Below are 12,307 nucleotides of genomic sequence, written 5' to 3'. Positions count from 1 at the left end.
TTGTGTTTTCATATTCAGGAGATTATAAGATAGATGCAGCTTTTTTGGTTTCGCATCAAATGTTCTTTGACTTTGATTGATCTGTTGAAAGCAGTTATTTTGAGTTAGATGCCAAATGTTCTCCTCCTATTCAAATTTGACATTGAAGGGGTGCACAACATATCTGCCCACCGGCAACTATAGTTGCCGCACATTCAAATACGATTTTTAAGAAAAAAAGCAAAAACCTGGGGAAAATAAATGCAGAACATGTTCGCATATGACACTATTAACAGGTCTATATGCATGCAACCATTCAGAAAAATTTGGGCACCAATGTGTTAAAGGTGGGGTAAGCAATATTTCAAAAACACTGTTTGGAAGTTAGTCAGGCTGACACCAACAACAAACATGTAACCAATCAGTATTAGTGGGCGTATGACATTCGAGCACAGAATCAAGAGGGATATTTGAAGAAAGACTGCAGAAAGAGAGTAGGGCTTGGCCAAAAAATCAATTTTTCGATTAATTGTTTTTTAAAATGTGGTCGATACGATATCAATTCTCAAAAGCCACGAATCAATTTTTTCCATATTTATTTCCACAAACACTGAACATAACATCTGATTGACGTGCTAGTCTTCTCCACTAGAAGTCATCCTTTTATTTACCTTGCGTGATGTTACAGTGAGGCCGGTGTCATTCATTTAGTGCTGAACATGGCGGATGCAGCTGAAGACATGAAAGATGATTTGGACAGTTAAAGGAACTGTCAGTGTCCCGGATCTGGTCAGCGCTGCATGGTCATGAAAGTTTATCATTTGCATGCGTTTTCAAGCTTTGCCAGTTTAAGCATTCAAGTGAAAGAGAACTTGCGCGAGCTGTGTGAGAAGTTTTGTGTGCGCGCCACACCTGAAGAGCTCAGAGCTGCGCGCCTCAAGACAGCGTGCAAATAAGAAAATTAATTCTCTTTCACCTCGCGCCTAAACGGACAAATTCACACAAATGTATCTCAAAATCCTCGCTTTTGCGAGTAACTAGGTAAACATAGTCGGTTACGGTTATGTAAGCAGTAGAGAAAGAACGCATGTGTGTCATTATTGTATCAGTGCATTAGTTTTAAAGTGACAGCCACCTAAAATTCCTGCAGCTGTCTGTGTTTTAATGTTAATCAAACTACAAAAGACAATCACTCCATGCTCTTCACTGAATAACGTTTTTGTAACTTTAATAAGGATTAATCTTTATTAATTTTGTACAGTGAAGATTATATGCAGTATTTTACATTTGATTATTCAATTTCTGTATCTGAAAACTACTGTTAGATCTACCTGAAAAAACTTAAAAGCACTGATTATTTCTTTTTTTTTTTTTTTTGTTCTATTGTATTTATTTATTTGTGCTATTGCTTGTAGTTTAATTATTTGTTCTTTTTTATTAATGACTGTTTACTTGTCTTTAATAATCTTTCAAATTTAGTAGTTTTAGCTGTGGTCTCAAATGGAATCAAGAATTGTTACATTTCATTTTGATATGTTGTATATTTTTTCTTTAAATGATTATTCAATAAAAAACAATTGTTCACCAAAAAAAAGAATTGTTTAATTTCACTGGTATCTAAAATATTGGGTGTCATAACCTTATTTATTACGATAAAAGTATACATGGGTCAAAAACAACAAAAACAATAACTATTTATTAATTTATTATTTTTTTGTGGTGGGGCCAGTGAAAATTTACTATTGAATTCATCGAATCAAAAATTGAGAATCTGAAAATCGAATCGAGAATCGAAATCGAATCGAATTGGGCCATCTGAATCAATACCCATGCAGCCCTAAACGAGAGATGAGACACAATACAAAAGAGCTCAAAAGAATATCACGAATGAAGGTTTATGACTGGGCAAGCGCTTTAGGACCCAGTTTATATTATAAAAGCTTTCCAGTGCTGGAGAGAGCTAAGAGGGAAGGCCTGAAAACAGACGCAGAGGCTGCTTTGATTCCTCTTCTCATGTGAGTAACACTGGGGTTTGATTGTCTGGAGCTGCTGTGCTGTTGGCGACTAACAACAAACTCTTTGTATTTACTCTTGTGTACTGTACGTTCATTTTTTGTGCTTCCTTGTCGTTCATTCATCATCTGCGCTTTATTTTTTTGTGAAGCATTATTTTGTTGTGCGTCAGCTGTGATAAACAGACATCTACTCTCACATTGTGTGTGTAACAGAGGCCAGTGAGAGTTGAGCAGGTAAACTAATGGTAGTATACTCCGTTACTGTACTTAAGTTGATTTTTCTGGTATCAGTACTTTACTTCACTAGCTATTTATTTTTCTGACAATTTTACTTTCACTCCTTAAATTTTTACACAAATATCTGTACTATCTATACTTCTTACATTTTCAAACTATGCTCGTTACTTTCGTTTTAATCTGTTTTTGGTGGCGTCTCTAATAAATGATGAATTGATTAGTCTTGACTGGCAAACGCTACGATTTGGTTCGCGCGCCTCCGACAAAAGGTTTCGTTCAGAGTAATCAATGCGAGAGACTCGAATGGAGCAGAGAGGCAAAACTACTGACCTGTTCAGAACTTAAAGTGCAGGTCAGTTTTATCTGTAAATAGGCTTTTGTAGTTTTGTTTTTGATTACTTAGTTAAGGATTAAACTGCCAGCAACTGTTAGCAGTAGCAACCCATTACTACCATCACTCAAAATACTGTATGCTAAAGGACATTGATCTATTGTAAAGTTATAGTAATTTAGCATACAAATATTCACATGGTTTTATAATAGGTTTAGATGGAGCTAGAGCAGACAACAACACAACCCTTAAGAAAATTAACGATGGTTTTATAAAAGCAAAAACCTTGGTTAGGTCTATATTGTTAAACCATGGTAACCCCAAATGAACCATGGTTTTACATTACCAGTTTATCCGTGTAATTTGTAGTACAACTGTGGTTATACGAATAATCAACATGGTACTTTTACTATAATAAAACCATGGTTAATTTTCTTAAGGGAAAAATAGGACTCATGATAATGCTAATGTTCTCTATTAGGATTTTTCTATAAAATATTGCCATGATGTAGTTATTATTGTACTAATTTTGACATTTAGGCAATTTAGAAAATATAGTTTTGTTAAATCTACCCCCGGTTTCAGAGACAAGGCTTAAGCTAATCCTAGACTAAAATGCATGTTTGAGCTGTTTTAACTGAAAGCAACTTGCACTGATTAAAGGGTTAGTTCACCCAAAAATGAAAATAATGTAATTAATTACTCACCCTCATGTCGTTCCACACCCGTAAGACCTTCGTTCATCTTCAGAACACAAATTAAGATATTTTTGCTGAAATCTGATGGTTCAGTGAGGCCTCCATAGCCAGCAATGACATTTCCTCTCTCAAGATCCATTAATGTACTAAAAACATATTTAAATCAGTTCATGTGAGTACAGTGGTTCAATATTAATATTATAAAGCGACGAGATTATTTTTGGTGCGCCAAAAAAACGAAATAACGACTTATATAGTGATGGCCGATTTCAAAACACTGCTTCAGGAAGCTTCGGAGCGTTATGAATCTTTTGTGTCGAATCATGATTCAGATTTCTGTTTCTGCATTCAGCTTATGTGGCTGTGACGGGATGGACGAACGATTCGAACCTGAAGACACGAGAGGTATGTAATCTTTCTGGGGAACAGACGTGATAAACGTTAGGTGACAAAAGAAAGAACGACTCGGATCGAGAAGTGAGGTGAACTAACAGACTGCATAGCCTCAAGACCCTGGTAAGCAATTAATTAATCATTTTTTACTCATGGCCTTCATGGCTGCATTAGCCTATAGTTTATTTATTATTCAAAATGTGATAAATGTTTGCATAAGTAGTATGAGTTGGGGAATTTAACATTTTAATTATATTCTGCTGAAATTAATGAAATGACTTGAAAAAAGATTAGTTCATTTTGTTGAATGTGATTCAAAGATCAGAGACAGTAAAATGATCCGAACTTCCCGCTACCAGTGGTTAGGATTGGAGGGTGAGTTTTGGAGGCGGAGCAATGAAGAGAGGGGTGTGTTTGTTTGGGTTGATTTCAAATATCAACAATGTCCAACAGCGTTTTTGAAATACGGCTTACCCCACCTTTAAAATAAAGCATAAATCATTTTTATTTCGTAAAATGTAATTTCATGTTTTTGTCTGGATATTAGATGTATAAGTTTGTAGGCTATATTGTTTTAAAAAATGGATAGTTCCAGCCCTTTATTATGATTGGCTGAGTCGCATTTGTCACTGTTGTAAAATACTTTATAAACACATACCTGTGACCTCATTAGATTGCTATTACTGTTAGTTAATTTTATGGAGGTACATGTTGTCGTTTATTATAAAAGTAATAATCCCATGATTATTGTTTCAGCCGCAGAAAGACATCAATAAAACAGCTTGAGAATAATATCTCACATAGCATTACATTTACCTCAGGCAAGTCATTCAGTGTCCACAGCATGTTAGTTTCACTAAATATATGCACTATATTAGCTTATATATTCATTATATTTACTTTACCTGTTAGCAATGTCTTAATTATTTAATATATGTTTAAATAAAAGTTACAACAGCAAATGTGTAAATGATTAAATTTCAAAACCAAGGCACATCATGTTTGTGTACCGTTAGACCCCTAGTATCATTTGACACAATCATGAATACCAAGAGACGCTTGTTTTTTATTTATTTAAAATATTTTATTTCATTTTTCACTAGAGCAGGTAAAATGCCGGGATTTCCGGGAACTAGTCAGAATATAGGTTGTGGAAAAAGTGCAATAGCCCCGCCCCTTTATTTAAATAAGATGGAAATCCTACGGCACAAATAGAGAAGACCTGGTAGGGCTCACAGGCAGGTCAAATACAGCACCAGGTATATTAATACATGATAAAGTGTCTGTCCAGATGGATTGAAAAACAGTATCAACCAAATATAGCAAAAATTGACACATTATATGTTTGATAATACATTGGCTAGTGAGGCTTTTGGGACGGACACACACACACACACACTCTTTGGGGGGATTTACATACATAACCTACACACACACAGACACTCACATCTTAAAATATCACACACAGTTTTGCAAGTTCCACAGTGACTACAATGCATAAGCTATTTAAAGCAAAAAAAAAAAAAAAGTTATTGTCATATGATGTGTACAAACTTGATAATTGGTCAACATGTCAAGTTCAACTGGTGCAAAACAAACAACATAAGACAAAGTAACCTGTTGATAATGATCCAACCTACTGTAAGCATATGATTTATATGTATATTTTATATGTATATAAACTAATTCTATGTGAATACACAATGATTAAAGAAACACATTCTCGGTCAAATGATGGAAGCACCTGTAGTCCCCGGGTCCAGGGAAAAACATAAGCACATCTGTTAATCTTCCAGGTTTAAACATACATAATGTACAAGTCAGAATTATGATTACTATTTTACACGTTTACTTTCAGTTTGTTCCCTTCACCGGACAGATACCAAAATAGATTTCCACAAGGTGACTGATATTAGACACAAGCCGCCGTTCACTTCTGCTTGTTCTTAGCATAATCAGAGCAAAGCTCTTCATACTTCACACAGTGTGCAGGAATGAATGTTGCAATCGAGCCGCACGCTCTTATTTGACGTTCGTTCAGCCATCCACAAAGCTCTCTTAGCATAATATGTATTTAAAGCCTGTAATATGCATTTGCGCGCACATTAAGGCCTACTTATAAAAACGCATGGTGTCTCAAATCAAAAGACACTCACTAATGCTTCCTGAAAGCCTAAATCATCCAGAGGGGGAGAATCTCACAAAACGTGTCAAGAACATGTCGCATTAAATAAAAATGTTTGTATTACAGTAATGAGAATATAATATTACCATTGAGCATAATTAATGATTACAAATAATTACAAAGCAACCCCTCAAAAGTAAAAGCTCTGAACGCATTACTGTAATAAGAATCTTGTTGGAAAATGTGCTCAATTGTCATATGCTCCTAAAATTTATGCGAAGCATTATTTCTTTTTTGGAAGGGATTCACCCATAAAGGACTGTAGTTGTAATCATCTGCACAGAAAGCTGGTGAAGGGTCAAAAATAACAAGCAAACTGCTAAGCTGAAGCACAGCCAGATGTGAAGTATTTCAACCCAGAGTTTAATCAGCAGTATGACAGGACTCCTGGAGCTCAATGCTTTCACTTACTCCAAATGGCAGGCGAGATACTAAGTACTGTACGTTGGCAAGAAATGCCATTATTTTAAGAGTCTAGAGAGCTAGATCATGACTGCAACTGAACGAAAGAGCTTCGGGTGGTCTCAGAACTCCAAAACTAAGAGGTCGGTGCTTAAAACGTTTACAGCTACACAACAGCATTGGCAGCATTGGCATGAACCCGGTTATATATGCAACCCTACAACAGGAAACAGTAACATGATGGAATGTGCCATAAACAATCAGGATTGAATTAATGCCACAAAACACTAAACGTTTCATGGATCTGGATTTGGATTTGTTACAAATATTTACTATCAGTACAAAACATAACACTTGTGCATGATGGGATTGTTTGTTTGAGTATCAAAAGTACATTCTAGAGCATGCAGTAGCACCATGTTTCTTGAGGTCACTTCACATCTCAAGAGATCGTTTACTTTCTTCTCCTCCCGCAGTATTTTCCTTGGCAGCCCGCTCCACCTGCAGAACCACACAATACGTGAGACGAAACCTCAGCGTACATGAAATACCACAAATTATTACTTTGTTTGGGTTCCAAAGATGGACGAAAGTTGGGAGGCTTTGGAACTACATGAGGGTGATGACAGAATTTTCATTTTTGGGTGAACTAAAGCCGCGGTCACACTAGACTTTGGACGTGCAAAATTTCATCGGATGCTGCAACGGTTGAGATGTGACGTCACGGTCTACCGCGTGTAAACATGAATTCAACATATATTCGAAATGTAAAAATATACAACCTACTAGAGTTTACTGCAAAAATATCATTCTTTTAATTCAGCCAAGAGGTCATATTGTGACGAATCGATCTTCTACTGGTCGCACCTCTTCACGTGATGCGAATTCGCAGGTCAGAGTTCACCAAACTTGAACTTTGGAACGCAGTGAAATGCGAAACTTTTCGCAACAAGTTTGTGTTTCTGGTCTAACGTATTCGTATGCGTTTGAATGGAAGTCAATGGAAGGAAAATTGCTGTGTGACCGCCCCTTAAAGGACTTTCTTTCTTCAGTCGAAAAGAAATGAGGACAACATTCCAGGATTTTTCTCCATATAGTGGACTTCACTGGGGTTCAACGGGTTGAAGGTCCAAATGTCAGTTTCAGTGCAGCTTCGAAGAGCTCTACATGATCCCAGACGAGCAATAAGAGTCTTAATGCTCATCTTGCACTTCTCTGCGATGTGCCACGCATTTCGTTATTGCATTGGAAAGATCACGCGTGATGTAGGCGGAAGTACCGATCCAGTGTCTACAAAGCGAATGGGCAAAGACGAAGTCAAACGGTCTTTACAAAAAAAGGTAAAACAATGATGTTGGATGATTTTGAAGTTGGAGAAGAAAATGAGATGGAGTTTTTCACTCTACCGCAGTACTTCTGACTACGTCACGCGTGACCTTTCCATTGCGATTACATAATGCTTGGCGCATCGCAGAGCAGTGCAAGATGAGCATTTGTGGCTTAAAAAGTATATCTTTTTTTTTTTTTTTTTTAGAAAATGACCAATCGTTTCTCTAGATAAGACTTGTATTCCTCGTCTGGGATCATGTAGAGCTCTTTGAAGCTGCACTGAAACTGACATTTGGACCTTCAACCCGTTGAACCCCAGTGAAGTCCACTATATGGAGAAAAAACCTGGAATGTTTTCCTTAATTTCTTTTCGACTGAAGGAAGAAAGACATAAACATTTTGGATGACATGGGGGTGAGTAAATTATCAGGAAATTTTAAATCTGAAGTGAACTACTTTAACTCTTGAAACGTGAAACGAAAAGATGCTTTGTGGCTGAAACAAGATTTGGTAACACTTTACAATGAGGTTCCATTTGTTGAATTCCATAAGCTAACATGAATTAACAATTAACAGATGCATTTGTATTAACTAACATGAACAAAGATTAATAAATAGAGTAACAAATGTACTGCACATTGTTAGTTAATGTTAGTCTGTCACAATTTCCTCTGTGCTTTGTGTTTAATGACTTTTATTTTGGAGTATATTTTCTGTTCCTTTTGTCCTGCTGTTTCACGTCCTGTGTTTAGTTCCAGTTTTCCTTTGTTTCCACAGATGCCTTGTTAGCTTCCATAGTGATTGATTACTCACGCCTGTTTCTTGTTAGTCTCTTGTTATCCTGTGTATATGAAGAGTTCAGATGCAAAAACCTCTAAGTTTTAAAAGTGCATTTACTAGTCAGTTATTGAAATGCCTTATTTTCAAAAATGTCACTTTAGTCAATTCATTGGTATTTTTGCTGCAAAACAAGTTAAGTCCATGTGTACTTTTTTTTTTCAAAACCCTCTAAAGTTCACCTCTTTGGACAAGAAGACATATTAAAACGTCCGTTTCTGTCAGTTTTACAGCAGAAGGAACACTGTTGTGTTTACTTGCTACTCACCAAATCCTGTCATTGCTACTGTAATGATGGACAAAACATGATAAAAACTTGCAGCTCGGCTGTTGAAAGCGGCTCATACACACACGTCATTCATCTTGAAATCATATGATTCAATTTGCGTCTTCCAATTGGTTCTTCTGTGGACTTTTGCTGACAAAGGGAAGTGGCGTTTAGCGGTTTCTGCCAATGAACTGGCTCTGGGATTTAGCAGATTTGAGATATTTGATGAACGTATACTATGTGCGGAGAGCATTCCCTCAATATCATTATCTCATCTTTGACGGAGGTGGCGTTTAACGGCTTTTGCATCTGAACTCTTCATATATACCCCTCTGTTTCAGTTTTCCTTTGTCAGTCATTGTTTTTACACACCTGTTGTTCCTCTGAAGCGGTTGCATTTATGATCTTATGATTGGATTGCCATCTTCCTTACCTGCTTGGATTATCTTCATTTGAACTGCTGTAATTAGATCCTGGCCTCTCTTCGTCCCTGCCTAACCGTAACAACCTTTTTGTAATGTGTTACCATCATTTTGAATGGACTTGATTTTATCCATCAGAAATCTAGCTGTTTCATATCTGAATGAGTCAGAAGTGAATGTGAGTTTGGAATGATCCTCTAAAGCATCTTGACTTCTTTATGACCAATGTGGTTCTCGCATATGTTCACTGAATCGTGCAAGTCCAAACTTGAGAATAAGTAGGCCAGTGTTTGGTGTGATTTAGGATCAGAACGTTTAGTTGAGGACATCAGAAATGAGAGCAGTGATTATGAGAAATAAGTGATTATGTAGCGGCAGGGATTAATTCTGTCTAATCAGTTCACTGCAGACTCGGATCATCCTCGCGTACCTCGATAACCTCCTCCCAGGAATCCCGTCAGTCCACCTCCGTATTTGGCTGCTTTGGCTGTGGAAAAAGTACAAAATGAAATACGGGTCATTTTATGCTGTCCCCACATAGCATCAAGACGATAATTTAGCGGCAGCATTACAATTTATCAAAAGCTCCTTTTTGTACATGAACTCCAATTTAATTGTAATAACAAAAGTCCATATTTTCATGATCTTGTGAGATACACTGCCTTCAAAGCTAGCGTGATGATGAGTTTTTGAACTGAATGTACAAAGTAGTTGTATGAGTTCAGAAGGCTTGGAATATAGTACATGAGTTGTATGGGCCACTTTAATGATAGGCCTACTTTGCTTTACTTTCAAATGTATGTAAAATTAACAGCTTGAAGATTCTTATTTTTTTTTATTTTTTTTTTATAGTTTAGATCAGGGGTGTCCAATCCTACTCCTAGATCCACTGTCCTGCAGAGTTTAGCTCCAACCCCAATTAAACAAGGTCCAAGGTCTAACCAAGGTCTGACTATGAATAGCAGACAATGCAGGCAGGTGTTTTGAGGCAAGTTGGAGCTAAACTCTGCAGGACAGTGGCCCTCCAGGAGCAGGATTGGAAGGTAGGGACACCACATCAGTCCAGCAACTACAGCTCATTCTCATACAACTGCAACCTCCAGTGATGTGTTTAGGGTTTTTAAGAGCTTGTACCTTGTTGTGGTGAAAGTCCTGCTCCATATCCTCCTAAAACACAAGAAATCATTACATTATTGTGAGCTGTTGAAACCACATGAGGAACTGAGTGTCATTGTCTCTAATTTTGTAAGTAAAATGAAGAATAACAGTGTGAAATAGATGCATACAGGAACGGTGAGTCAGCCAAATGAGAGTGTCAGGATTACTGTTTGTTCCAGCTGGAGATTTATGACCAGCTGTGACCAACAGCATCTGGATAGAAATAATAATAAACCCACCGAGCATCTCTACGTTGTGATTATATAATGACTAACACGTAATAGCGTGTCGTAGGCTATATGACATCAGCTTGAGCGTGAGAGTTAGCTAGCACTGAGACTGACATTATGGTCAGAATGCAAATACACTTTGCATGATATTTGCACTTCAACCCACACTTTTCATAGCGAGTGGATTTTAGTGGGTTAATGTCTACATGTCCTGCTGTAATGAACAATAGATCTTTTACCTTATTATCTGTCAGGATATTGTTTAAGGTTCCACTTTATTTTTCAGTACTTGCACTTGCATGTACTTACAGTGTACTTACCCAAGATAGTACATAATATAAGGTAACTACATGGGTTAAGGTTAGGTTTAGGGGTAGGTTCAGGGTTAGTACCAAGTTATTACCCAGTTATTGTACATACATGGGGAACAGGACTGTAAAATGAAGTGCTACTTTGTTTAAGTTATGGTCTGGTATCAGGTACTGACAGTGACAAGCATACTTATAAGTACTGGAACTTAAAGTCATACTTAAAAATGTCTAAATGTCAAAATATCACAGCAAGTGTCTGTTTCTGTGCTCAAATGGTGCAGGTTCTTATCTCAGAACAAACTTCACTTTTCTTCAGTTTTTGTTCAATGTGTTTGAATCAGCTGTGTTTTGGTGATGTATGAAGTCAGTTGTCCTCAAGTTCACTAAGAAGTCCTAGAACACTTTTACTACTAACATGAACTAACGTTTGTCTAAAACATTTTCTATCACATGTTTTCTTTGCTTGAAACAAGGTTAAATTATACATACTGTTCAATAATAGTTGTTTTGTTTTCTTATGGTCTCGTTAGCAAGTCTACAAGAACGAAAGCCCTACATTTGAGGAAAAATCTAGACCTTTCAAATCTGTGTTTACTGTAACCTTGCAATTAGTAGACACCAATTCTAAATGTGTGGCATTTTTCTAGACTCCCGAAGTGAAGGATCATAGAATACCTTCTATTTCTCTCTAGAGAAACTAGAGTAAATGTAAGTTCTTTCTTTCTGTGTTACCTCTCTGCCTGTAATGTAGTCCCATTCTTGTTTCAGAACAGCAGTGAACGTGCTCTGTTATTGCCAAAATAATATAGTGCTAAAATGATCATGGTGATATCACACCAGCCTTACGAACACAGTTGTGATTGTACAGTATATAATAAAGTCCATTCAAGCACCAAACCCCTGTAAGTTCTGCTCCTGTCCTGCCTGTCTGTGATCTATGACACAGGTGCTGATCCTCTGTCAAATACAGCTCACTATTTTGTCGAATGGAGCCAACAACAGTTGAGACCTTTATTAAATGTGCAATGTTCTATTGAGATGGCTCCCTAAGCGAGAGATGTACTAGTCTACAACAGAGGGGTTGGATTCCATATGGAAATTATTTCTATAGAATGGTACCTGGATATGCTTGTGGATATCCTCCATATCCTCCTGGAACTGCACCACCTGTAGAAAGGAAAGATTCAAAGATTTTGTTCTGCAACTCAGTTGATCTAAGACACAGTTTTTATCAAAATAAATATAGATTAAGATTATAACTTGTAATCTTGTATAAAGACTTTAGTATCTTGGAAAATATATGCAACGTTTTACTGAGATCCCTTCTGAAGTTCTAAGTTAGACAATTGTGAGAGTATTTTGGTCTTTTGCTCAGGAGAAACATCTGAGAAGTTTTGCTGTGACTCTTCTTTACAGCAAGTATGACTTTGACAGATGGACTTTGCCGGGTTTGCTCGCTGCTGTATATTTGCATAAGCAGAGAAGCAAATTTGGAAAGACATTCTGAAAGGA

At 36.9% G+C, this 12,307-nt stretch overlaps 1 protein-coding gene across 8 annotated transcripts in view; it reads right to left on the bottom strand.

The window, feature by feature from the left end:
• Window positions 1–4,715: 4,715 nt before the first annotated feature.
• elna (elastin a) overlaps window positions 4,716–12,307 on the bottom strand; it is a 76,675-nt gene continuing 69,083 nt past the window's right edge. For all 8 annotated transcript variants that reach the window (XM_048159713.1, XM_048159712.1, XM_048159711.1 and 5 more), the window contains 4 exons: window positions 11,915–11,962; window positions 10,231–10,263; window positions 9,527–9,583; window positions 4,716–6,741 (listed from right to left, as the gene is read on the bottom strand). In XM_048159713.1, the coding sequence (XP_048015670.1) occupies window positions 6,695–6,741; window positions 9,527–9,583; window positions 10,231–10,263; window positions 11,915–11,962 (185 nt within the window). In that variant the 3' untranslated portion in view covers window positions 4,716–6,694. The remainder of the gene's footprint in view (window positions 6,742–9,526; window positions 9,584–10,230; window positions 10,264–11,914; window positions 11,963–12,307) is intronic.

This window comes from Megalobrama amblycephala, linkage group LG16 (assembly GCF_018812025.1).
Source record: "Megalobrama amblycephala isolate DHTTF-2021 linkage group LG16, ASM1881202v1, whole genome shotgun sequence".
NCBI classification, from domain to species: domain Eukaryota; kingdom Metazoa; phylum Chordata; class Actinopteri; order Cypriniformes; family Xenocyprididae; genus Megalobrama; species Megalobrama amblycephala.
This window is presented reverse-complemented; position numbering and strand designations above follow the sequence as displayed.